General features: G+C 46.9%; 1 protein-coding gene across 1 annotated transcript; it reads left to right on the top strand.

The window, feature by feature from the left end:
• Positions 1–746: 746 nt before the first annotated feature.
• On the top strand, positions 747–24,878 carry LOC139228040 (uncharacterized). The gene is made up of 8 exons (XM_070859189.1): positions 747–801; positions 2,475–2,522; positions 6,744–6,883; positions 7,642–7,719; positions 12,585–12,639; positions 17,917–18,080; positions 20,812–20,880; positions 24,798–24,878. The coding sequence occupies exons 1-8, from the start codon at positions 747–749 to the stop codon at positions 24,876–24,878; spliced, it is 690 nt and encodes a 229-aa protein (XP_070715290.1).
• Positions 24,879–25,400: the final 522 nt, after the last annotated feature.

Raw genomic sequence — 25,400 nt, forward strand, 5'->3', positions numbered from 1 at the left:
CAAGGACACCCAGGTCCCTCTGAATGTAAACATTTCCCAATTTTTCACCTTTTTAATATACTCTGTTTTTCTATTTTTCCTACCAAAGATAGGACTTACATGTCTATCGCATCTTTCATGACATTAGGATGTCCCAGAGAGGTTTACAGCCAATTAAGTATATTTGGAGTGTAGTTACTGTTGTATTGTGGGAAACGCGGCAGCCAATTTGTAAACAGCAAGATCCCACAAATAACAATGTGACGAATGAGTTTTAGCGATGTTGATTGAGGGATAAATATAGGCCAGGACACCTGGGAGAACTCCCCTGCTCTTCTGCAGAATAGTGCCATGGGATCTTTTACGTCCACCTGAGAGAGCAGACAAGGCCTCAGTTTAACGTCTCATCCAAAAGACAGCACCTCTGATAGTGCAGCACTCCCGTGGAGTGTCAGCCTAGATTTATTATGCCTAAGTCCCTGGGGTGGGACTTCAACCCACAACCTTCTGACCCAGAGGCGAGTGTGCTGCCCACTGAGCCACAGCAGACACCACACTCTGGAACAAAATGGGGAGGGGAAAGCTCACCCTTCCTATCCTATGGATTGATTTTGGTGCTTATTAAGTTGAAGGCTTTCTCATTTTATCCGGGACAACTAAATTGCTAGTTGGGTTCCGGACAAGTTCATTTCCTCAAGAATCATTTGCCCGAACATGGGCAGAAACCACAAAGAGATCCCGAAGGAAATTCCCAGCGACGATGTCTAATGCAGTCGCAGCTCCTGCAACAGGAGGCCGGTGCCTCAAATGTGGAAGAAGGAGGTTGGAGTTTGGCCTCGAAATTCCTGAGTTTGGGAAAGATTTCTGCCCAGCGAGGGCTAGGAGTTAGAGGCAGAATCCAGTTTCAGTGGGATTTTTCTCTGTTTAAAGTCACCGTTAAATTCTGGTGGGGGATGGGAGAGGGGGAGGTAGGTGGATATTCTGATCACCTCTCCCCACTTCTGAAGGGGCGTCAAGGGCTCCCTAGCTATCTCGGAAAGTACCGTCCATTCTGTTCTTATAAGGCCATCTTCACGTGATCTCACACACACCCACACCATCTCATATTCTCTCAAACCCTGTCACATTCTGTCACACTCCCTTACATTCTCTCACACTCCCTCAGTCCCTCAGTCCCTCTCATACTCGAACATTCCCTCACACTCCTTCAGAGGGAGTGAGGGAGAATGTGAGGGAGAATGGGAGAGAGTGTGAGGGAGTGAGACAGAGTGTGAGGGAGAGAATGTGAAGGAGTCAGAGAGAATGTGAGAGAGAAGGAAGATACATTTATATAGTGCTTTTCACAAACTCATAACAGCCAACAAACCATTTTTTGAACTGCAGTACCTGTTGTAGGAAACACGACGGCTAATTTACGTACAGCAAGCTCCCACAAACAGCAATGTGACAATAGCCAGACAATCAGTTTTAGTGAGGTTGGTTGAGAGATAAATATTGGTTAGAACTCCTGGGATAACTCCCCTGCTCTTTTTCGAGAGAGGGCTCCAATATCTTTTACATCCACCTGAGAGGGCAGACGGGGCCTCGGTTTAACATCACTTCCGAAAGACGGCACCTCCGACAGTGCAGCGCTCCCTCAGCACTGCACTGGGAATGTCAGCCTAGATTTATGTGCTTAAGACCCTGGAGTGGGACTTGAACCCACGACCTTCTGACTCAGGGGCAAGAGTGCTGCCCACTGAGCCACAGCTGTCACTGTAACAACAACAACAACAACAACGTGTATTTATATAGCGCCTTTAACGTAGTGAAATGTCCCGAGGCGCTTCACAGGAATATTATGCGATAAAAATTTGACACCGAGCCACATAAGTAGAAATTAGTGCAGGAAAGGGTAGGTTTTAAGGAGCGTCTTGAAGGAGGAAAACGAGGTAGAGAGGTGGAGAAGTTTAGGGAGGGAGTTTCAGAGCTTGGGGCCAAGGCAACAGAAGGCACGGCCACCGATGGTTGAGCGATTATAATCAGGGATGCTCAGGAGGGCAGAATTAGAGGAGCCTAGACATCTCAGGGGGGTTGTGGGGCTGGAGGAGATTACAGAGGTAGGGAGGGGCGAGGCCAGGGAGGGATTTGAAAATAAGGATGAGAATTTTGAAATCGAGGCGCTGCTTAACCGGAAGCCAATGTAGGTCAGCGAGCACCGGGGGTGATGGGTGAGCGGGACTTAGTGAAAGTTAGGACACAGGGCAGCCAAGTTTTGGATCACCACTAGCTTACATAGGGTAGAATGTGGGAGGCCGTCCAGGAGTGGATTGGAATAGTCAAGTCTAGAGGTAACAAAGGCATGGATGCCTTTAGTGTGAGAGAATGTGAAGGCATGTGAGGCAGTGTTCTAGTGCAGCAACCTAAGAAACAATGTATGTGTAAATATTTCTCAGATGTTGTTCGAATCTTAAATAACACGGAATCTTCCAGTGACTCAATTCCTCTATTTTCAGATTGCAACAATCCCATCATGAAAAGATATGCTGAGGATGACTGTCCAGGTACGGGGAGGCGAGGGGGGAGGCGGGGGGGGGGGGGTGAGGAATGGGTATGAGGGAGCAGGCCTGTTTACAGTGCAGAATGTATACCTCCCCCTCAGAGAAGAACTTGACCAGAGTCTGACATTTCTACTCCCTGTGGCTGTCAGGCTGAAGAACAGCTCAAGGAGCAATGTGAACAGCTCTGGTCTCCTTATTATTAAAAGGATGCACTGGAGAAGGTGCAAGAATGATTTACCAGGATGCTACCAGAACTGAGAGGATATACCTAGCAGGAAAGGCGGAAGAGGTGTGTTTTCTGGAAAAGAGGGGCGACCTCGTTTGAGTTTTTGAAGAGGAAGACGTGGAGATAATGTTTTCACTTGTGGGGTGTCCAAACTAGAGGTCAGATATATAAGACAGTCACTAATATAAAATCCATCGGGGAACTCAGGAGAAACTTCTTTACCCAGAGAGTGGTGAGAAAGTGGAACTCGCTGCCACAGGGAGTGGTTGAGGCGAATAGAACAGATACATTTAAGGGGAGGCTAGACATGTACATGAGGGAGAAAGGAATAGAAGGATGTGCAGACAAGGTTGGATGAAGTAGGGTGGAAGGAGAGTCGTGAGGAATATCAAAGCCAGCACGGACCAGGTGGGCCGAATGGCCTGTTGCTGTGCTGTAAATACTGTGTAACTCGATAGAAAATACAAAAACTATTTGAATAAATTACTGCACCAAATTACCAGGTGGCAGTGACAGTGTGTCCGTATTCATAGAATCGCAGAATGGTTACAGCATGGAAGGAGGCCATTCGGCCCGTCGAGCCCGTGCCGGCTCTCTGCAAGAGCACCTCAGCCAGTCTCACTCCCCCGCCCTTTCCCCCTATCACTGCATATTTTGTTCCTTCAGCTACTTATCCAATTCCCTTTTGAAAGCAGTGATTGAGTCTGCCTCCACCACCCTCTCAGGCAGCGCATTCCAGATCCTAACCACTCGCTGCGTACAGTTTTTCCTCATGTCGCCAATCGCCTTAAATCTGTGACCTCTGGTTCTCGACCCTTCCACCAATGGGAACAGTTTCTCTCTATCTACTCTGTCCAGACCCCTCGTGATTTTGAACACCTCGATCAAATCTCCTCTCAACCTTCTCTGCTCTGGGGAGAACAACCCCAGCTTCTCCAGTCTATCCACATAACTGAAGTCCCTCATCCCTTTTCTGCACCCTCTCTAAGGCCTTCACATCCTTCCTAAAGTGCGGTGCCCGGAATTGGACACAATCCTCCAGTTGAGGCCGAACAGAGAGACAGACTATTATCTGAATGGTGACAGATTAGGAAAAGGGGAGGTGCAAAGAGACCTGGGTGTCATGGTACATCAGTCATTGAAGGTTGGCATGCAGGTACAGCAGGCGGTTAAGAAAGAAAATGGCATGTTGGCCTTCATAGCGAGGGGATTTGAGTACAGGGGCAGGGAGGTGTTGCTACAGTTGTACAGGGCCTTGGTGAGGCCACACCTGGAGTATTGTGTACAGTTTTGGTCTCCTAACCTGAGGAAGGACATTCTTGCTATTGAGGGAGTGCAGCGAAGGTTCACCAGACTGATTCCCGGGATGGCGGGACTGACCTATCAAGAAAGACTGGATCAACTGGGCTTGTATTCACTGGAGTTCAGAAGAATGAGAGGGGACCTCATAGAAACGTTTAAAATTCTGACGGGGTTAGACAGGTTAGATGCAGGAAGAATGTTCCCAATGTTGGGGAAGTCCAGAACCAGGGGACACAGTCTAAGGATAAGGGGTAAGCCATTTAGGACCGAGATGAGGAGGAATTTCTTCACCCAGAGAGTGGTAAACCTGTGGAATTCTCTACCACAGAAAGTTGTTGAGGCCAATTCACTAAATATATTCAAAAAGGAGTTAGATGAGGTCCTTACTACTCGGGGGATCAAGGGGTATGGTGAGAAAGCAGGAATGGGGTACTGAAGTTGCATGTTCAGCCATGAACTCATTGAATGGCGGTGCAGGCTAGAAGGGCCGAATGGCCTGCTCCTGCACCTATTTTCTATGTTTCTATGTTTATACCAAGTTCGTCATAATTTCCACGCTTTTATACTCTACGCCTCGATTTATGAAGCCCAGGATCCCGTAAGCTTTTTTACCCGCTTTCTCAACCTGTCTTGCCACCTTAACGATTTGTGCTCATATACCCCCGAGGTCTCTCTGTTCATGCACCGCTTTTAAGATTACACCCTTTAGTTTATATTGCCTCTCCTCGTTCTTCCTACCAAAATGTTTCACCGCGCTTGTCTCCGTTAAATTTAATCTGCCAAACCTTTGTTTGAGTCCTGGTCCTGTGTTTGCATCCTGAGAAATGGAAGCTGACTGAACCAGAGTGACCTCCGAGCGGAGGAATAAGGTTCTGTGACTGTCCTATTGCAGGTCAGAAAATAGAAACAAAAGTACGATTAAAAAGTTATTCATTTTCCCTTCCGAATGGCTCAGTGGGTGATTGCACTACATGGAGTAAGGCTGAGTCCAATAGACCCTCACTAGGAGGGAGTGACAGGGTAGATGTTTCCCCGGGCTGGGGAGTCCAGAACCAGGGCTCACAGTCTCAGAATAAGGGGTCGGTCATTTAGGACTGAGATGAGGAGAAACTTCTTCACTCAGAATCTTTGGAATTCTCTACCTCAAAGGGCTGTTGGAGACTCAGCCATTGAGTATATTCAAGGCTGAGATCGATAGATTTTGACACTAAGGGAATCAAGTGATCTGGGGATCGGGCGGGAGAGTGGAGTTAGAAACATAGAAACATAGAAAATAGGTGCAGGAGTAGGCCATTCGGCCCTTCGAGCCTGCACCGCCATTCAATGAGTTCATGGCTGAACAAGTTGAGGTAGAAGATCAGCTATGCTCTTATTGAACAGCGGAGCAGGCTCGAGGGGCCGTATGGCCCGCTCCCACTCCTAATTCTTCTGTTCTTATGTAGACAAGGACTGATCAGTACCCAGTTAGCGCTGATCTCGGGGTGCTGCTAAGAATTCTAAATTCTGCAAAACCCTTTCAGTGGGGAGGAGAGAATCTCGGCAAGGGTTTCTGATTATTACCCATGGCCGGAGCTGGAAAGCAGGTGTGTCAGAGGAAGCCAGGATTGGACTAGGCTCCGATGGCCCTCCCTGTGTAATGTATTTACTTCATGGGTTCTTTGCTTAAGAATTCATAGCAACACATTGCTATCAAGAACTAGTTGGTTTATTAGTAAAGGTTTAACAATCACACCACACATTACCAGTTCATCCACCAGGTTCACAACCACCTGCCTCATCGTGGATCCCCCGAACCCAACTGACTGGGGTTTTATTGAGTCTTGTGAACATCACGTGACTGGCTAAGCCACTCACAATGCAACAGCTCTACAAACCTGTGAGCATACTCACAGGTACATACATTACAAACGCCTTTCATACGGCCCCTCAATAAAATCATGGCTGATCTTTGACCTCAACTCCATTTTCCCGCCTGATCCCCATATCCTTTTATTCCTTTACTCTTCACAGCCATTGAGGTACTTTATGGCATGTAGCCATACATTGGATAGGAGGGCGAGATGGGAGCAGGAGAAGGCCCAACGGCCCCTTGAGTCTGCTCTGCCATTCAATAAAATCACGGCTGAACTTCGAATTCAACTCCACTTTCCCGCCCGATCCCGATGTCCCTTGATTCCCCTAGACTCTAATAATCTACCTATCTCAGCCTTGAATATATTCAGAGACTCAGCACCCACAGCCCTCTGGGGCAGAGAATTCCAAAGATTCGCAACCCTCTGAGTGAAGAAAGTCCTCCTCATCTCTGTCTGAAATGGCCGACCGCTTATCCTGAGACTGTAACCCCTGGTTCTAGACACTCCAGCCCGGGAGAAACAGCCTCTCAGCATCTACCCCGTCAATCCCCTTCAGAACCTTCTATGTTTCAATGAGATCACCTCACATTCTTCTAAACTCCAGAGAGTATAGGCCCAGTCTACTCAATCTCTCCTCATAAGACAGCCCTCTCCTCCCAGGAATTAATCTTGTGAACCTCCGCTGTACCGCTTTCAAGGCAAAGTATATCCTTCCTTAGATAAGGAGCCCCAACCTGTGCGCAGTGCTCCAGGTGTGGTCTCACCAAGGCCCTGTACCGTTGTAGCATTTCCTGCCTGAACCTGTTGCCATATAACTGTGTAACGTAACCTCCTGTTCTCCAGAGATCGCCATCCAGTGCGTCCTGAACAACACTGACTTCAACGTGACCTACACCAGTTCCCATCCCAACCACGAGTACTTTGTGTCGCTCTGCATCTGGAAGGGCCGATACTGCAGTGCCGCAGAGGCCGAGCACCTCGCGGTAAGTATGCAGCAACCCCTCCCCCCCCCCCCCACATCGCCAACTCGATCAGAAACAGGAACTGAACCTTCCGGAAGGCAGACCGCGGGCCGGTCGGCGTCTGAACGGCAAGTGACAGGGCCCACGTGGTTCAGGCTTGGAACTGAGCTCTTCCGGCACCTGACACCGATCGACCTGCGTGTGTACGTTTCCAGAACTTTCCGCGTTCGAAAGCACGAATCCATCAGGCAGAAGTAGTGCAGGTGTTCTGTGTTTGAATTAGTATAGTATTAGGCGGTCCCTCGTATCGAGGATGACTTGCTTCCACACCAAAAAGGGACGAGTTCACAGATGTTTCAATGAAGGACCTAATATTCCAGATCCTGAACTACATCCTGAAGGGTGGAAGATGCCTGTGCGTGGATTTTTTTAACGTGGGCTGGCCGTTGCACACCAGCCACCACACGGGCTTGACAGAGCTCGGTCTTGGTCCAGTGGTAAGGGTTAACCAGGACAACTGGAGACCAGCTCTGCTGCACGGACCTAGTGCGCACACATGCTCCTACTGTCCAGAGATCGCAGTGTGGTCTGGGCCGTGCTGCCCCTGAGCCCTCGGCTCTCCTGGGCCCCGAACCCTCGGCTCTCCTGGGCCCCGATCTCTCACCGTTCCTCCGCCCCGATCAAAAATGGAGCAGTAACAGAACATCAGTTAGTCTCCTCTTATCTTGGAGACATCAAATATCGACGCAATGTGTTTGAATTCTGTGTTTGAATTACAGGCCCCCGTGGACACGATTGGGAAAACCAACAGCGTCATCTTTAAGAATGTTCTGGCCATTCCGTGTCTGTGTGTGCGGGTCAGTGTTCCAGCTTCTCTTCAATCTTTTGCTTTTAGCATGGAATGTACAACACAGAACCAGACTATGGGCCCACGGTTCCGTGCCGGTGTTTATGCTCCACACGCGCCTCCTCCCACCCCTCTCCATCTCCCCCTCTCAGCGTCTATTCCTTTCTCCCTCATGTGCTTATCGAGCTTCCCCTTGGCGGAGATGCCGCCTTTCGGATGAGACGTTAAACCGAGGCCCCGTCTGCCCTCTCAGGTGGATGTAAAAGATCCCACGGCACTATTTCGAAGAAGAGCAGGGGAGTTATCCCCGGTGTCCTGGGACAATATTTATCCCTCAATCAACATAACAAAAAAACAGATTATCTGATCATTATCACATTGCTGTTTGTGGGAGCTTGCTGTGCACAAATTGGCTGTCGCGTTTCCCACATTACAACAGTGACTACACCCCAAAATGGAATTCATTGGCTGTAAAGCGCTTTGGGACGTCCGGTGGTCGTGAAAGGTGCGATATAAATGCAAGTCTTTCTTTCTTTAAATGCATCGATACTATTCGCCTCAAACCCTCCCTGTGGCAGCGAGTTCCACATTCTCACCACACTCTGGGTGAAGAAATTTCTTCTGAATTCCCTGTTGGATTTATTAGTGACTGTCTTATATTTATGACCCCAGGTATTGTTCTCCCCTTTGCTGGAGAAGAAAGCCCCGGCCTGTTCAGTCTCTCTTGATAGTTACAACCTCTCAGTTCTGGTATCACCCTTGTATACCTTTATTTGCACCTTTTCCAGTGCAAAATATAATTGTTAGATAAATAGTTGAATTAAGCGTGAATAAAAAGTCAATGTTTCAAAAGCAGGGTACAGCAGCGTTATCTGTTTATTCTACCTTGTACTCATTCGTTTTCAATTAATGCCAACTAACTATCTCACCAAAATTGACGAGGGGTGTTTAATATGTTTGTCCATCTGTGATGTCCTTACCGAATAAAATTCTATCCATCTCAATCTTGAAAATTGCAATTGACCCCCCAGCGTGCCCAGCCAACAGAGGGAGATAGTTCCAGATTTCCACTACCCTTTGTATGGAAAGGTGCTCCCTGATTTCACTCCTGAAAGACTTAGCTCCAATTTTAAGATGGTGTCCTATTGTTGTGCATTCACCCCGACAGAGGCAATAGCTTCTAAAATCACATTATCAAATCACTTTATCATTTTAAACAAGTTACAATGTGTCTGGACCTGCGAAACTCAAGGAAATACAAGCCTCGTTTAGGCAACCTGTCCTCGAAATTTAACCCTTTTAGCCCCAGTCATCATCATCAAAGGCGGTCCCTCGAACGAGGATGACTTGCTTCCATGAGTTCACAGGTGTTTCAATGACGTTCCAGTCCTGAACTCCAATTGAGGGGGTGGAAGATGCCTGTGCGTGGACTTTTTTAACGTGTGGTGACCATTGCACATCAACCACCACACGGGTTTGACAGAGCTTGGCCTTTATCCAGTGGCAAGGGTTAACCAGGATGACTGGAGACCAGCTCTGCTGCACCGACCTAGTGCGCGCACATATCGCAGTGTGGGCTGGTCCGTGCTGCCCCTGGGCCCTTGGCCTCTTCTGGGCCCGTACCCTCATTTGCCCCACCTCCGCCCCGATCACTCGACGCAAGTCCGCCACGGCCTTCCCGCTCCTCTGCTGTACCAGGGCCCCGCTGAAGCTCCTGCCCACGCGCCAAACTGGGTCCTGGCGCAGAAACTGCAGCTTCCAGTGTGAGCTGACACAAATGTGCGACGGCTTCGAGGTGGGTGACTGGGTGACGTAGCCCTGGTATCGTTCTGGGGAATCTTCACTGAACCCCCTCCAAGGCCAATATATCCTTCCTGAGGTGAGGTGCCCAAAACTGAACCCATTTACTCCAGATGTGGTCTGACCAACGCTCCTTACAACTAAAGCTTCACTTCTTTTTCAGTGTCAGCTGTGGCTCAGTGGGTAACACACTCACCTCTAAACCTAGAAAGTTGTGGGTTCACAATCCCACTCCAGGGATTTGAGCACATAAATCTAGGCTGATAGTGCAGTGCTGAGGAAGTGCCGCACTGTCGGAGGTGCCGTTTTTCGCTAGGCACATTAAACTGAGGCCCTGTCTACTCTCTCTAGGTGGATGTAAAAAGATCCCATGGCACTATTTTGAAGAAGAGCACGGGGGTTCTCTCCAGTGTCCTGGGGCCAATATTTATCCCTCAATCAACATCACTAAAATAGATTATCTGGTCATTATCACGTAAGAACATAAGAATTAGGAACAGGAGTAGGCCATCTAGCCCCTCGAGCCTGCTCCGCCATTCAATAAGATCAGGGCTGATCTGGCCGTGGACTCAGCTCCACTTACCCACCCGCTCCCCATAACCCTTAATTCCCTTATTGGTTAAAAATCTATCTATCTGTGATTTGAATACATGCAATGAGCTAGCCTCAACTGCTTCCTTGGGCAGAGAATTCCACAGATTCACAACCCTCTGGGAGAAGAAATTCCTTCTCAACTCAGTTTTAAATTGGCTCCCCCGTATTTTGAGGCTGTGCCCCCTAGTTCTAGTCTCCCGTGACCAGTGGAAACAACCTCTCTGCCTCTATCTTGTCTATCCCTTTCATTATTTTAAATGTTTCTATAAGATCACCCCTCATCCTTCTGAACTCCAACGAGTAAAGACCCAGTCTACTCAATCTATCATCATAAGGTAACCCCCTCATCTCCGGAATCAGCCTAGTGAATCGTCTCTGTACCCCCTCCAAAGCCAGTATATCCTTCCTTAAGTAAGGTGACCAAAACTGCACGCAGTACTCCAGGTGCGGCCTCACCAATACCCTATACAGTTGCAGCAGGACCTCCCTGCTTTTGTACTCCATCCCTCTCGCAATGAAGGCCAACATTCCATTCGCCTTCCTGATTACCTGCTGCACCTGCAAACTAACTTTTTGGGATTCATGCACAAGGACCCCCAGGTCTCTCTGCACTGCAGCATGTTGTAATTTCTCCCCATTCAAGTAATATTCCCTTTTACTGTTTTTTGTCCCAAGGTGGATAACCTCACACTTTCCGACATTGTATTCCATCTGCCAAACCTTAGCCCATTCGCTTAACCTATCCAAATCTCTTTGCAGCCTCTCTGTGTCCTCCACACAACCCGCTTTCCCACTAATCTTTGTGTCATCTCAAATTTTGTTACACTACACTCTGTCCCCTCTTCCAGGTCATCTATGTATATTGTTAACAGTTGTGGTCCCAGCACCGATCCCTGTGGCACACCACTAACCACCGATTTCCAACCCGAAAAGGACCCATTTATCCCGACTCTCTGCTTTCTGTTAGCCAGCCAATTCTCTATCCATGCTGATACATTTCCTCTGACTCCGCGTACCTCTATCTTCTGCAGTAACCTTTTGTGTGGCACCTTATCGAATGCCTTTTGAAAATCTAAATACACCACATCCATTGGTACACCTCTATTATATCCTCAAAGAATTCCAGTAAATTAGTTAAACATGATTTCCCCTTTATGAATCCATGCTGTGTCTGCTTGATTGCACTATTCCTATCTAGATGTCCCGCTATTTCTTCCTTAATAATAGTTTCAAGCATTTTTCCCACTACAGATGTTAAACTAACCGGCCTATAGTTACCTGCCTTTTGTCTGCCCCCTTTTTTAAACAGAGGAATTGCTGTTTGTGGGAGCTTGCTGTGTGTAAATTGGCTGCCGTGTTTCCCACATTAAAATAGTGACTACACTTCAAAAGTACTTCATTGGCTGTAAAGCGCATTGAGACGTCCGGTGGTCTTGAAAGGTGCTATATAAATGCAAGTCTTTTCTTTTCTTGTTTATATTCCAGTCATGTTGAGATAAAGACCATGAGCTTTTGTGATTATTTTCTGTACTTGCATTAGCTTTTGGTCTGGCCTCGTCTGCATCCTGATTCCCCTTCGCTCCTGGGACTCTCACTATGAACTTCCCTCCCAAAACCTCTCCACCTCCTTCTTCTCCTTTAAGACCCTCCTTAAAAACTCAGCTATCTAACCAAGCTCCGAATGTCTCCTTCTTCGGCTCGGAAGTTACTATTTTCCTTGGCTACGGTGAAGAGCCTTGGAACTACTTTCTATGTAAAAAGGCACTATATAAGAACAAAAGAATTAGGAGCAGGAGTAGGCCATTTGGTCCTCTTCGGACTACTCCACCATTCAGTAAGATCATGGCTGATCTTCTACCTCAACTCCACTTTCCCACCCGATCCCTATACCCCTTGGTTCCCTTAGTATTCAAGTATATTTTCTATATGTATCCCTATATACTCATATACAGGTTGAACCTCCCTTATCCAGAACTCCCTTATCCGGAACCACCCCTCATCCAGAACCATTCCCGGCCACCGGGTGGCGCATGCGCAGAACTCCGACATGAACAAATTGAAGTCCTTCCTCGCTGCCGACTCCCACAATCGCTGGCCTGACCCCACGATCCACTGCCCCCACCCCCACCCCCCATTATCTCTCTGTCGCACTCCCAGTCCCAAGCCAGTTCGCCCCGATATCCCCTTGCTCAGTACCTGCACCAGCCAATTTAACGTGACCACCCCTCGTACAGAAAAATCCCTTATCCGGAACAGGCCAGCTCCCGAGGGTTCCGGATAAAGGAGGTTCAACCTGTACAAGCAGGTTGATGTTGTTTTGACTGTGGCAGTCACTCCCCCTGTAATGTTCTGATGTAACTTGGCTGCCCTGCTCTGGAGGTCCATGCAACAGAGAAAAACTGGTCATTTCCCCTTGGGGAATCAGGTTAGCAGTGAAGAGTAATCCCCACGATGACCAACTCTCTATTCCTTTTGCCACAGGTAGCCACAAAAAGCCACAGTCTGCACCATGAGGAAATCGAGTGCCCATTCAAAGGTACGCGAGGGGCTCACGGGAGCGCCCAACGACTATAAAGTGCCTCAACCTGATACTCATAATGACGCACACGTCCTTGTTGTTATCTGCAGTGCAGTTTTGTGTAGGAAGCTCACTTCTCCTTGGAGATGCTTACATTCTCTCTTTGGGATCACTCAATTTGTTTCTGAAGTTTAGAATTTGGTTTCTACTCAAAGCTCATTCCCATGATGGTTTTGTCTGGGGCAGAAGGGTCGTGAGTTCAAGCCAAACTCCAGAGACTTGAGCACATAATCTCGGCTGATGCTTCTGCACTGTCAGAGGTGCCTTCTTTCGGATGAGACATTAAACCGAGGGCCCGTCTGCCCTCTCAGGTGGACATAAAAGATCCCAGGGATCTATTTCAAAGAAGAGAAGGCGAGTTATCCCTGGTGTCCTGGCCCGTTATTTGACCCTCAACCAACATCACTAAAAGAAACAGATTATCTGGTCATTATCTCAGTGCTGTTTTTTGGGAGCTTGCTGTGCGCAACTTTGGCTGCTGCGTTTCCCACATTGCAACAGCAACTACACTTCAAAAAGTACTTCGTTGGTTGTAAAGTGCTTTGGAACGTCCTGAGGTCTCATCGGAACAACGACCACTCCGACAGTGCAGCGCTCCCTCAGTGCTGCACTAAGGTGTCAGCCTAGAATATGTCACTAGAATGCGAACTGAAATACAATCTTCAATCTCAGAGGGGAGAGCGCTAACATAGGGCTAGGGCTAGTAAATGAGGGAAAGGGGTGGGGGGGGGTCACATAGTGATTTCAATGTGTTATAAAATCGGTTCAACAGGCTTGGGCAAGGGCATCATCCCAATAGGCCTTGTGTTGCGTCGAATTAGCTAGATGTTCGAAAGGTCAAACAAATAGGTTCGCAATTTTCCTTTTAGGGTTCCCACAGTAAGTTTAACCTGAACAAAAGACTATGACACTAGATTCACAAGCCAACTTATCTTTAATAAATGCTTTAACATACATTGCTTCAAGAATATAGGACTCACAATCTATATAGATATTACCCAATTTGGTCTGAGGTGATCAGTCTCCATCTACATTAATGATTTGGATGAAGGAATTGAGTGTAATATTTTCAAGTTTGCGAATGACACTAAACTGGGTGGCAGTGTGAGCTGTGAGGAGGACGCTAAGAGGCTGCAGGGTGACTTGGACAGGTTAGGTGAGTGGGCAAATGCATGGCAGATGCAGTATAATGTGGATAAATGTGAGGTTATCCATTTTGGGGGCAAAAACACGAAGGCAGAATATTATCTGAATGGCGGCAGACTAGAAAAAGGGGAGGTGCAACGAGACCTGGGTGTCATGGTTCATCAGTCACTGAAAGTGGGCACGCAGGTACAGCAGGCGGTAAGGAGGGCAAATGGTATGTTGGCCTTCATAGCTAGGGGATTTGAATAAAGGAGCATGGAGGTCTTATTGCAGTTGTACAGGGCCTTGGTGAGGCTTCACATGGAATATTGTGCTCAGTTTTGATCTCCCGAAGGTTCACCAGACTGATTCCAGGGATGGCTGGACTGTCATATGAGGAGAGACTGGATCAACTGGGCCTTTATTCACTGGCGTTTAGAAGGATGAGAGGGGATCTCATAGAAACATATAAGATTCTGACGGGACTGGACAGGTTAGATGTGGGAAGAATGTTCTCGATGTTGGGGAAGTCCAGAACCAGGGGACATAGTCTTAGGATAAGGGGTAGGCCATTTAGGACTGAGATGAGGAGAAACTTATTCACTCGGAGAGTTGTTGACCTGTGGAATTCCCTGCTGCAGAGAGTTGTTGAGGCCAATTCATTGGATAAATTCAAGAGGGAGTTAGATATGGCCCTTACGGTTAAGAGGATCAAGGGGTATGGAGAGAAAGCAGGAAAGGGGTACTGAAGGAATGATCAGCCATGATTATATTGAATGGTGGTGCAGGCTCGAAGGGCCGAATGGCCTACTCCTGCACCTATTTTCTATGTTTCTATGTTTCTATCTGACTTCAGCTTAGGGATTTTACCCCAGGTTCCTGCGGTCGAGCGTTGCTCCTAGGTTCTCGCTAACTTCCTTCAAAACCTTGCGCCTAGTTATACCCTTTCTTCTCTCAAGTAAACACGCGTCGGTTTTGACAGATTCTGCTGACATTTCATCTTTGTACATATACAGCCTTCTGTTAAGCCTGTCTTGCCTCCGTGAATTATTACCAAATTGGTGTCTTTGTTACTGCGTGTGCCCCATATCTTGATCAGTTAGGTCTTTTCATCTCTTCCCACCCTCTGCTGTTTCCTACAGCGTGTTTCTGCTAAGGTCACTTCCCCCTGCCATTTGGCCTACATCTATTATTCCTGCAACTGACCTTTTGTTGGTTCATTAGCGTTTGTGGGGACCCTGTTAACAGACATTCCTTATTCACACACACTTTCTTACACATGGTGACTCCTTTGAATTTGGCATTACTATTTGGCAGCTTTTATCCTCATCCACTGGGAAGTGCCTGTTGTTTTCAGTTCAAGAGACACTGAGTCTACCCTGAAGCAGTAATTAAATTCTTATTAATCATGAATTCTTTCTGATATTTCCACACCTTGGCAAAAGCCCAAAGGCATATGTTTGACATGCCTGATCTCATCTTTTCTCTTTCGGGTGCCCACAAATCAGTTGTGCTGTTTCCCATCATTGTATCTTACAAGTCTCATATCCCTGCTCTTTCCTTGACCTGAAGCGAACAGTTTCTCCTTATTTACTCTGTCAAAAACCTTCATGATTTTAAGTGCCTCCATTTAATCACCCTTCTCTGCTCTAAGGAAGGCAACCCCAGCTTCTCCAGTCTCTCCATATAACTGAAGTCCCTCATCCCTGGAACCATTGGAGTAAATCTCCTCCGCACCCTCTCCCAGGCCTTCACATCCTTCCTAAAGTGCGATGCCCAGAATTGGACACAACACTCCAGCTGGAGCCTAACCAGTGATTTATAAAGGTTTAGCCTGACATCCTTGTCATTGTACTCTGGCTCTGTTCATACAGCCAAGAACCCCTGAGTTTTTTTTCAATATTTTTCTCTGCTTGTCCGGCCATCTACAAAGATTTGTGAAAGTACACCCCCAGGTCTCTCTGTTCCTGCACCCAAGTTAAAATTGTATCATTTAGTTTATATTGTCTCTCTTCATTCTTCCTAGCAAAATTAATCACTTCACACTTCTCTGTTAAATTTCCCCCGCCACCTGTCTGCCCACTTCACCAGTCCGTCGATGTCCTCCTGAAGTCTGTTACCATCCGCCTCACTGTTCACTACTTTTCTGAGTTTTGTGTCATCTTCAGACATTTAAATGATTCCCTGTATACCCAATTCCAAGTCATTAATATATATTAAAACACAGTAACTATTTGTACTATGTCTCCTGATGCATGCGCAGAAGCGAGAGTTAGGACAAATATCAACGACCCACCTCCCCCCCATCCCCAGCGCAATTCCCACTAACCCTTTTCTGCGCATGTGCCCAACGCCACGTTACTAACCCACAGTGACGGTAGTGGGAGGCGGGGAGAGCAAGCTGGGGTAGGGGATAGGCAGAGTGAGAGAGAGAGAGAGAGAGATAAAGAGAGCTTGGGGGGTCAGAGAGAGAGAGCTTGAGAGGGCAGAGAGAGAGCTTGGGGGTGAGAGAGAGAGAGAGAGCTTGGTGGGGAGAGCGAGCTCGGGCAGAGCGAGAGAGAGAGAACTTTGGGGGGGGGGTGGGGGAAGAGATAGCTTGGGAGTGGGGAGAGCGAGTTTTGGGGAGGAGCTTGGGGGCAGAGAGAGAGAAAGAGAGAGAGAGAACTTGGCGGGGGGGGGGAAGAGAGCTTGGGGGGTGAGAGAGCTTGGGGGGGCAGAGAGAGAGCGAGCGCTTGGGGGGTGGGGGTGGGGAAGAGAGAGACACAGATGGGGGGTGGGATCGAAGGGAAGAGAGGGAACTCGGGGAAGATGGATCACGTTCTTCCAACCCCCTGGTGCGTGCTAGCTTGGTGCGTGTGTTACAAGGGGCATTGTTGGGGTGGATGAAATCCAGAAGTCACAACATTGTCACTATTCACTTCATACCCAATAAACCTGTTAACAATCCGCACACAATGCCCCATCTATGGGGGCAGGGGGGCGCGGTTTAAGGTCTTGCGCTTGGGTAAGGATCTTCAGCTGGCGGAGGCAGCACACAGGGCCTTTGGCTGGAACTTGGTGGCTTTTGGGGAGATCTATCCTCTTTGGCTTTTGAAGTCAAAATGGATCGAATTACAAATTGGAAAGTCAGTCAGAACTTGGGCTGGGCGGTTCCAGTTACACATTCCAGAGGAACTTCAGGATGTGGCTTATCCTCCAAGGGGACCAATCAGCAATAAGTCTGGAGAGCCAATCAGAGAAACGCCGCATTTATACTAAAAAAAGCGGTGGTGCCAATACTGACCCGTTGGAACACCACCGTATACCTCTCTCCAGTCTGAAAAGTAACTGTTCACCACCACTCTGCTTAGTCAGTTTTGTACCCAAGCTGCCACTATCCCTTTACTCCAATGGGCTTCAATTTTGCTAACCTGTGGTACTTGATCAAACATTTTTTGAAAGTCCAGATACATAACATCAACTGCACTATCCTCATCCACCCTCTCCATTACTTCATCAAAGAATTCAATCAAGTTAGTCACGATTTGCCTTTCACAAATCTGGCTGTCATTGATTAACCCATGCTTTTCCAAGTGAAAATGAATTTTGTAGAACAGTTCCCCCACCACCAGCGTTAGGCTGACTGTCCTCAGTCTCCTTCCCACTATTTTGTGACCTATAATATAAACCCAGCACCATAACAGCTCCTCTTCTGCTCCTTAACTCTACCCTGTCTTTGAACCCCTCACAAACATCATCCCTTTCCAGGGCTGTAAAAGTATCTTCGATCAATACTGCTACAGTCCATTCCTTTTTTCCTTCCCTATTTTTCCTGAATACATCGTAGCCAGGGATTTTAAGTTCCAATTGCTCCCTTTGTTTGAGCCAGGTCTCTGTTATTGCCACTATATCACAATGCCATGTGGTGACTTGCGCCCGAAACTCACCAACCTTACTTGCCATGCTGGGTCCACTTAACGTACATGTACCCCACCTTAGTCTGACTTGTGTCTCTCAGGTTGTCTGATCCCTCCTATTGCTGAACTGCTCTTAATTATCACGCTGTTTGTCCCTCACAGTTCTCAGTGCCATTAAAAAAGAAGTTATTTCTACCTTGCTATTCGCTTGCAGGGAGCCATTGCCTGAACATTAAGCTGGAGCCAACGTCTTTATTTCTCCAATTGCAACCCAGTTGCTTTCCAGCGATCTGCACGATCAGGATCAAGGCGATGTTCTACTTCAAGGAGGGCAACACAGGCTGGCTCACAAACATGTCGGAAGTACAAGAATTTCTGGTAGGTTTCAATTGATGCCTCTTAACAAATGGCACCACTGCCAGTTATGGTCAGCGGCAAGCTCCAAGATCCTGTAAGGCCTGGCCAATAAGGGCCAATTGGTTCGGTTGTCGGTGGATAAATGGGTGGAATCAGCAACGATTGAGTGGAGGGGCCATTAACTGCTGGCTCAGTAGTAGTCAATGGTTAAAAAGAAAGACTTGCATTGACATAGCACCTTTCACGTCCACCGGATGTCTCAAAGCGCTTTACAGCCAATGAAGTACATTTGGAGTGTAGTCACTGTTGTAATGTAGGAAATGTGGCAGCCAGTTTGTGCACAGCAAGCTCTCACAAACAGCAATGTGATCATGACCAGATAATCTGTTTTTTTAATGTGTTGATTGAGCGATAAATATTGACCAGGATGCTGGGGATAACTCCCCCGCTCTCCTTCAAAATAGTGCCATGGGATCTTCAACATCCACCTGAGAGAGCAGACGGGGCCTCGGTTTAACGTCTCATCTGAAAGACGGCACCTCTGACAGTGCAGCACTCCCTCAGCCCTGCACTGGGAGTGTCACCCTAGATTTTTGTGCTCAAGTCCCTGGAGTGGGATTTGAACCCACAACCTTCTGACTCAGAGGCGAGTGTACTGCCCACTGGGCCACGGCTGGCACAGTTGTGGTTTAAATTGAATTTTCATTGCAAGAAGGAAAAGTCAGTTTAAAATTCCTGAAAGAGGGAAAACATCAATTTGAACATCAACAAGAAGCAGTAGGGATAATTATTGCCTCTCCCTGTGATAAGAAATTTAAAAAGGATTAGTTTAATTTTTACAGGGGCTATCTTGTTATTATTTTATACACTCGAGCATTTAGCTCGGGGACTTTCTACTCCGACTCTATAACTGTTATTCAACTGCCACTTATGTTCATTCAGCTTTTGTTAAATACATTTGCTCAATGGCATTATACTTAGAATGAGGTATGAAGGCATAATGCTCTATTTACTTATCAAAGGCAAGCTAGATCCGATGAAGTTGTCGGATAAGTGCAGGAACTGAAAGCAATTAGGAGATAGAGCTTTCGGTTTTATTATCCCTGGTGCGTTACTGATAGCTTACCACGGGCCACAAGCTCAGTGATCCTCCTTCCCTCTCCTGGTCACCTTCCTCCTGCCCCGCCCACTCCACCAATTTAAGTGTCAGCTGTGACTCAGTGGCTGGCACTCTCTCACTTCTGAGTCAGAAGGTTGTGGGTTCAAGTCCCACTCCAGGGATTTGAGCACATAAATCAGGGCTGACACTCCCAGTGCAGTGCTGAGGGAGTGCTGCACTGTTGGAGGTGCCGTCTTTCGAATGAAACATAGAAACATAGAAACATAGAAAATAGGTGCAGGAGTTGGCCATTCCACCCTTCGAGCCTGCACCACCATTCAATAAGATCATGGCTGATCATTCACCTCAGTACCCCATTCCTGCTTTCTCTCCATATCCCTTGATCCCTTTAGCCGTAAGGACCATATCTAACTCCCTCTTGAATATATCCAATGAACTGGCATCAACAAGTCTCTGCGGTAGGGAATTCCACAGGTTAACAACTCTCTGAGTGAAGAAGTTTCTCCTCATCTCAGTCCTAAATGGCTTACCCCTTATCCTTAGACTGTGTCCCCTGGTTCTGGACTTCCCCAACTTTAAACCAAGCCTGCTCTCTTAGTTGCAGGTAAAAGATCCCATGGCACTATTTCGAAGAACAGGGGAGTTCTCCCCGGTGTCCTGGCCAATATTTATCCCTCAATCAACATCACCACCGCAGATTATCTGGTCATTATCACATTGCTGTTTGTGGGAGCTTGCTGTGCGCAAATTGGCTGCCGCGTTTCCTACATTACAACAGTGACCACACTTCGAACAGTACTTCATTGGCTGTCATGAAAGCTGCTTTCATAGTGCTGCAAGTAGTATGTGCTGAATTAACTGTTCGTGGTCAAAGAGCTACTGGAACTGTATCCAACCAAGAGTCAACATTTTTAGGATGGAGAGGGAGATAGGCGGGGGAGGGGAAACAAAAACATAAGATTATCCTTCCCTATTATACGTTGCATCAACGCATGACTGAGGTCTTACCGTGTGTGGTAACAAAAGGCTCTCGAGACACACACTGCAATTCTAGCGTCTCTGCCTGCTCTCGAGATTCACATTTTCCAGTGTGTCTCTGCTAAAACAATGTTCACTCACAACTCTTATACAGGTCTTTGAACTCTATATTCCATACATACATGGCACATCAAAATACAGACAAATAACAAACTGACAATAAAAACTAAACACACAGACACTCAACGTCCTGAAATTGGTTTATTGCCACAATCAACTCTTGCCTTGAATGTTATTACTATAACTCGCAGGTGACCATTGGAATGGCTTTCCTGTGGAGATTTAAACTTTGCTTTGCTTTGATTTTCCTTTTACAATCCATGCTCCTCCGAAAAGATGCTTGAACGTTTGACCCAGCGTGTGCCATCTCGGACTGCGCCCAAAGCGAGGTGTACCGGAAATACGAGCTTTCGCTCCCACAATGTCCTTCAGGGAAGGGAAGCTTCTGCTCCCAGCCGAGTCTGATCGACAACTGACTCTAGTCCCGGGGCCACTGGGGAGGTGGCACTGCCCACGTCCCAAGAGAACGTAAGAGAGGGGAGTCGCCCCGGACACAATGGTTGTGTAGTAATGTGGATCTTTGCCAACTTGCAGGTCTCCGAATCGAAGACGCACGAGTTCAGCATCAAGTCATCCCTGCAACACAAGCTGTTGTGTGTGAAGGTGGGTGTCTCCTTCTGTTGTGTTCTTGCAGTGTTTATCATGTTTACTGTCCATGTAGGATGCACCAAACATCGATTCTTTCCTTCTTCCTCCCTTTTCTGCCTGTTTCCTTCTATCTGCTCCTGATGGTGTTGAATCCTTGCTGGCGCATGGCTCTTGGGGAAAGGTAACTTCGATGGTATGAGACGTGAATTGGCTAGAATAGACTGGCGAGTGATATTTAAAGGGTTGATGGTGGATAGGCAATGGCAGACATCTACAGATGACATGGATGAACTTCAACAATTGTACATCCCTGTCTGGAGTAAAAATAAAATGGGGAAGGTGGCTCAACCGTGGCTAACAAGGGAAATTAAGGATAGTGTTAAATCCAAGGAAGAGGCATATAAATTGGCCAGAAAAAGCAGCAAACCGGAGTACTGTGAGGATTTTGTAATACAGCAGAGGAGGACAAAGGGTTTAATTAGGAGGGGGAAAATAGAGTATGAGAGGAAGCTTGCTGGGAACATAAAAACTGACTGCAAAAGCTTCTATCGATATGTGAAGAGAAAAAGATTAGTGAAAACGAATGTAGGTCCCTTGCAGTCAGGTTCAGGTGAATTTATAATGGAGAACAAAGAAATGGCGGACCAGTTAAACAAATACTTTGGTTCTGTCTTCACGAAGGAAGACACGAATAACCTTCCGGAAATACTAGGGGTCCGAGGGTCTAGTGAGAAGGAGGAACTGAAGGATATCCTTATAAAGCTGGAAATTGTGTTAGGGAAATTGATGAGATTGAAGGCCGATAAATCCCCGGGGCCTGATAGTCAGCATCCCAAAGTACTTAAGGAAGTGGCCCTAGAAATAGTCTATCGATTCTGCATCAGTTCCTATAGACTGGAGGGTAGCTAATGTAACATCACTATTTTAAAAAGGAGGGAGAGAGAAAACGGGGAATTATAGATCGGTTAGCCTGACATCAGTAGTGGGGAAAATGTTGGAATCAATTATTAAAGATAAAATAGCAGCACATTTGGAAAGCAGCGACAGGATCGGTCCAAGTCAGCATGGATTTATGAAAGGGAAATCATGCTTGACAAATCTTCTGGAATTTTTTGAGGATGTAACTAGCAGAGTGGACAAGGGAGAACCAGTGGATGTGGTGTATTTGGACTTTCAAAAGGCTTTTGACAAGGTTCCACACAAGAGATTGGTGTGCAAAATAAAGTACATGGTATTGGGGGTAATAGAGAACTGGTTGGCAAACAGGAAGCATAGAGTCGGGATAAATGGGTCCTTTTCAGAATGGCAGGCAGTGACTAGTGGAGTGCCGCAGGGCTCAGTGCTGGGACCCCAGCTCTTTACAATATACATTAATGATTTAGATGAAGGAATTGAGTGTAATATCTCCAAGTTTGCAGATGATACTAAACTGGGTGACGGTGTGAGCTGTGAGGAGGACGCTAAAAGGCTGCAGGGTGACTTGGACAGGTTAGGTGAGTGGGCAAATGCATGGCAGATGCAGTATAATGTGGATAAATGTGAGGTTATCCACTTTGGGGACAAAAACACAAAGGCAGAATATCATCTGAATGGCGGCAGATTAGGAAAAGGGGAGATGCAACGAGACCTGGGTGTCATGGTACATCAGTCATTGAAGGTTGGCATGCAGGTACAGCAGGCGGTGAAGAAGGCAAATGGTATGTTAGCCTTCAAAGCATAAGAACAGGGAGGTCTTACTGCAGTTGTACAGGGCCTTGGTGAGGCCTCACCTGGAATATTGTGTTCAGTTTTGGTCTTCTAATCTGAGGAAGGACGTTCTTGCTATTGAGGGAATGCAGCGAAAGTTCACCAGACTGATTCCTGGGATGGCAGGACTGACATATGAGAAGAAAATGGATCAACTGGGCCTTCATACACTGGAGTTTAGAAGGATGAGAGGGGATCTCATAGAAACTTACAAGATTTTGACAGGACTGGACAGGTTAGATGCGGAAAGAATGTTCCCGATGATGGGGAAGTCCAGAACCAGAGGACAGTCTAAGGATAAGGGGTAAGCCATTTAGGACTGAGATGATAAGAAACCTCTTCACTCAGAGAGTTGTTAGCCTGTAGAATTCTCTACCGCAGAGAGTTGTTAATGCCAGTCCATTGGAGATATTCAAGAGGGAGTTAGATATGGCCCTTATGGCTAAAGGGATCAAGGGGTATGGAGGGAAAGCAGGAAAGGGGTACTGAAGGAATGATCAGCCATGAACTTATTGAATGGTGGTGCAGGCTCGAAGAGCTGAATGGCCTACTCCTGCACCTATTTTCAATGTTTCTATCGGAACCAGGGCAGTGCCCATCAACCTCGCCCATGCAGCCACTCGCATTGTGACAACTCTAGACCATGGGTGTCGGGAGGTTGGCACCCCAAAAGATGATGTCTCAGCTGAACCCATTCTTCACCCAACATCCACACAATAGTAACTCTTGCTTGGGAGTGCACAGTCTATTTAAGGCTTTATTATGTGCCTGTATATACTAAGTATTTACAGCACAGAAACAGGCCATTCGGCCTAACAGGTCCGTGCTGGTGTTCATGCTCCACACGAGCCTCCTCTCTCCCTTCTTCATCTAAGCCCATCTACATATCCTAATACATCCATTCCTGGAGCTGATTCCTGGAAGCATTGCTGTTATTGTGGGTTCAAGTCTCACTCCAGAGACATAAAAATCTAGGCTGACACTTGAGTGCAGTGCTGAGGGAGTGCTGCACTGTTGGAAGTGCTGTCTTTCAGATGAGACGTTAAGCCGAGGCCTTATCTAGTCTCAGGTGGATGTAAAAGATCCCATGGCACTATTTTGAAGAAGGGCAGGAGAGTTCTCCACTGGTTTCCCGACCAATATTTATCCCTCAATCAACATAAACAAAGAAACAGGTTATCTGGTCATTATCACATTACTGTTTCTGGGAGCTTGCTGTGTGCAAATTGGCTGCCGTGTTTCCTAAATTACAACAGTGTCTACATTCCAAAAGTACTTCATTGGTTAAAAAGCACTTTGGGACTTCTGGTGGTCGTGAAAGGCAAGTCTGTCTTCCTCTCAGTCTTTATTCTTTCTCTTTTTCTGCCCCACCCACCCTTCCTCCCTCCCTGCCTGGCTGGAAGGTAATGGATAAACATATGGACAGGAAAAGACCCACTGGTCCATTCAGCCTGTCCTACGACAACAACAACAACTTATATTTATATAGCGCCTTTAATGTAGTAAAACGTCCCAAGGTGCATCACAGAAGCAATTGGAAAGAAAATTTGACACTGAGCCACATAAAGAGATATTAGGACAGGTGACCAAAAGCTTGGTCAAAGAGTTAGATTTTAAGGAGCGACTTAAAGGAGAATAGAGAGCCGGAGAGGTTTAGGGAGGGAATTCCAGAGCTTGGGGCCAGGCAGCTGAAGGCACGGCCACCAATGGTGGAGCGATTGAAATCGGGGATGATCAAGAAGCCAGAATTGGAGAAACGCAGATATCTCAGAAGGTTGTGGGACTGGAGGAGATTACAGAGATAGGGAGAAGGGTTGCCATGGACTGTGATACCAAAAATAAAAATAACCTCCCCAACATCTTTCAATCATCTTGTATCACTTTCTCTGCGTGCTTCAACATAACCTTTCTAGTAATCTTCTCCAAATCCTTCCTGCAACTTCAAAGTAGCCCACTCAAAAAGCCTTCTCATTCAGATGAATAATGTTCAAGCTCACATACCTACTATAGTCAAACACCACTTCAGGCAATCTTTACAAATACGTCCTCTTTTGTGAATAAATGCCGCCCCACCTCAGTCAGTGGTGCCTGTGAGGGAGGAGAGACAATGGAGGTACTGATTGGTGTGTGGGTGTAGTCGATTTAAGCTGACGTTACTGTTCATGCAACTTTTCATTCTCTTACAGGTCTGGTCTGATGATATCTACGCACTGCCTGAAAAAATCTACTGTACACAGCCAAGTAGGAAAGCCCTTATAGTTACTTAAAGCGGCCTTTCATTTATATTGAATGTGAATAACTTCGAATCTTCCTATTGTAAGCTCGAGGAACAGCAACTTACCTTTCGATTAGGCCCTTTACAGTCTTCCTGACTCAACAATTGAGTTCAACAATTTCAGAGCGTAACCTCTGCCCCCATTATTTTCAGACGGCAGCTGTTGATGACTCTGCCTTTTCCATTCACACCTCTCGACCCATCTTTTTGTTTCTTCACTTGTCCCGTTAACTTCTCACTTTGCCTCACACCATCATAACTGTTTGTCATTTAATCTCTCCTGCCTTCCACCCTATCACAGACCTTCCCTTTTGTTCTTTCCTCCCCTCCCTGCCCCTGCACTTGCTTAAAATCTGTTACATAGCATTACACGGGATATGCGGCACAGAAACAGGCCATTCGGCCCAACCAGTCCATGCCGGCGTTTATGCTCCACTCGAGCCTCCTCCCGTCTTTCCTCATCTAACTATCAGCATAACCCTCTATTCTCTTCTCCCCTATATGCTTGTCTAGC

The sequence above is a fragment of the Pristiophorus japonicus genome, chromosome 17 (assembly GCF_044704955.1).
Source record: "Pristiophorus japonicus isolate sPriJap1 chromosome 17, sPriJap1.hap1, whole genome shotgun sequence".
NCBI classification, from domain to species: Eukaryota; Metazoa; Chordata; class Chondrichthyes; family Pristiophoridae; genus Pristiophorus; species Pristiophorus japonicus.